Raw genomic sequence first — 1,443 nt, 5'->3', positions numbered from 1 at the left:
CAGCCTCAGTGAAGTTAACCTATCCCGAGCGGCTCACTGGCACCTTCTTCCTAATGATAGTCCTCTTGACTAGACGAGAGTTGGTCAAAGGCTGAGAAGACTAGGGAGGCTGGTTCTGGGGGCACTCCTAGGCATAGTGACTTTCCTTGTCACACTTGAAATAGGCACCTGGCTTGTTCCCCTATCCCTTACGAGGTGGAACCTATTGTCCCTGAGGCTACTGCACCTGCTGAGTAGGTGCATGGTACCGAGTGGGTGGTGCCTGGTGAATCTGCTGAGTCTGATGAGACAGCTATCCTCCCAGAGAGTGATAGGACATCCTCCTCACAACCTGTACCTTTTGAAACTGTGGGTGACTTGAAGATATAGAGATTACCCACTTGCGCTTCCACTCAGCCTAAGAGTCTTGCTGAAGTCCCTCAATAGCAATAGCAACATTCATCAAAGCACCAAAGGTCTAATAGCCCCCTATATACAGCTTCACTTGCAAGATGCAAGAGAGACCGTGATTGAAATGGTACATCTTCTTCTCATTAGTATCCACATGAGTCCCAGTATATTGTAAAAGATGGTTGAACTTCTTCACATATTCCATCACGGTCATATTTCCTTGTTTTAGCTCTAGAAACTTGAACAACTTCTTGTTCATCAAACCAACAGGAATATAGTACTGACGCAAAGCGGTGGTAAACTCCCACCAAGTAACATGGGGGTCCATAGGCTGCATGGCATTGAAAGTGTCCCACCAAGCACTGGCAGATCGCAGAAGCTGCTGTGCGGCAAAGCACACCTTTTGCTCATCCATCACATTGACCAACTGAAACTTCTGCTCTAGAATACGAAGCCAATGCTCTACGTCCAGAGGCTCCATAGTTGGTGTGAACGTGAGCGGGTGTGTCCCCAAGAATTCTTGATAGGAATAGGGCCTCTTAGGACCACGGGCACCACCCCCTTTCCCGCCATTGCCACCGGGGCCTCCACAGGAGAAGCCACCAATAGCATGTGCCAGCATCTCCAAGGCACGAGCTGACTCATGATGAGTAGCCATCATCTCAGCATGGGTCATCGGAGGTGGTGGTGGTGGTAGCGGCATAGGACCAAGGAGTGTGGCCTCGTGGCTCTCCCTGTTGGCATTGCCATGATCATCGCCACGACCATTTTTGTCCTGGTCTTCAGCAAGACCACGGCCCGTCCCAACACTGGTGCTTCGCGACTAGACCTCAGGTTCATCTTTAAATAGATAGGAACTCACCATTAGGGACTAGGCCTCCATACTTAGAAACAAGTGGCTAGAGAGATGATAAGGCCCAATAAATGTTTACAAGCGAGAACTTTTCTTAAGAGTTAAAGCATTTCTCTTTATTTATGATCCTATCAATTTACTACCTAAAATTATACGTGGGGGGGGGGGGAGTTTAGTTTAAGCAAGATTCTCTTTTCATG

At 48.3% G+C, this 1,443-nt stretch overlaps 1 protein-coding gene across 1 annotated transcript; it reads right to left on the bottom strand.

Annotated features, from left to right (window-relative positions):
• Window positions 1-457: 457 nt before the first annotated feature.
• LOC136543993 (uncharacterized) lies at window positions 458-1,066 on the bottom strand. Its single transcript, XM_066536288.1, has one exon. It carries the CDS (start codon window positions 1,064-1,066, stop codon window positions 458-460), a length of 609 nt encoding a protein of 202 aa, XP_066392385.1.
• Window positions 1,067-1,443: the final 377 nt, after the last annotated feature.

The sequence above is a fragment of the Miscanthus floridulus genome, chromosome 3, assembly GCF_019320115.1.
Source record: "Miscanthus floridulus cultivar M001 chromosome 3, ASM1932011v1, whole genome shotgun sequence".
Lineage (NCBI taxonomy): Eukaryota > Viridiplantae > Streptophyta > Magnoliopsida > Poales > Poaceae > Miscanthus > Miscanthus floridulus.
This window is presented reverse-complemented; position numbering and strand designations above follow the sequence as displayed.

Coding starts and splice junctions, on each gene's coding strand:
- LOC136543993 (XM_066536288.1), bottom strand. CDS start 1,066: ATGACCCATGCTGAGATGATGGCTACTCATCATGAGTCAGCTCGTGCC.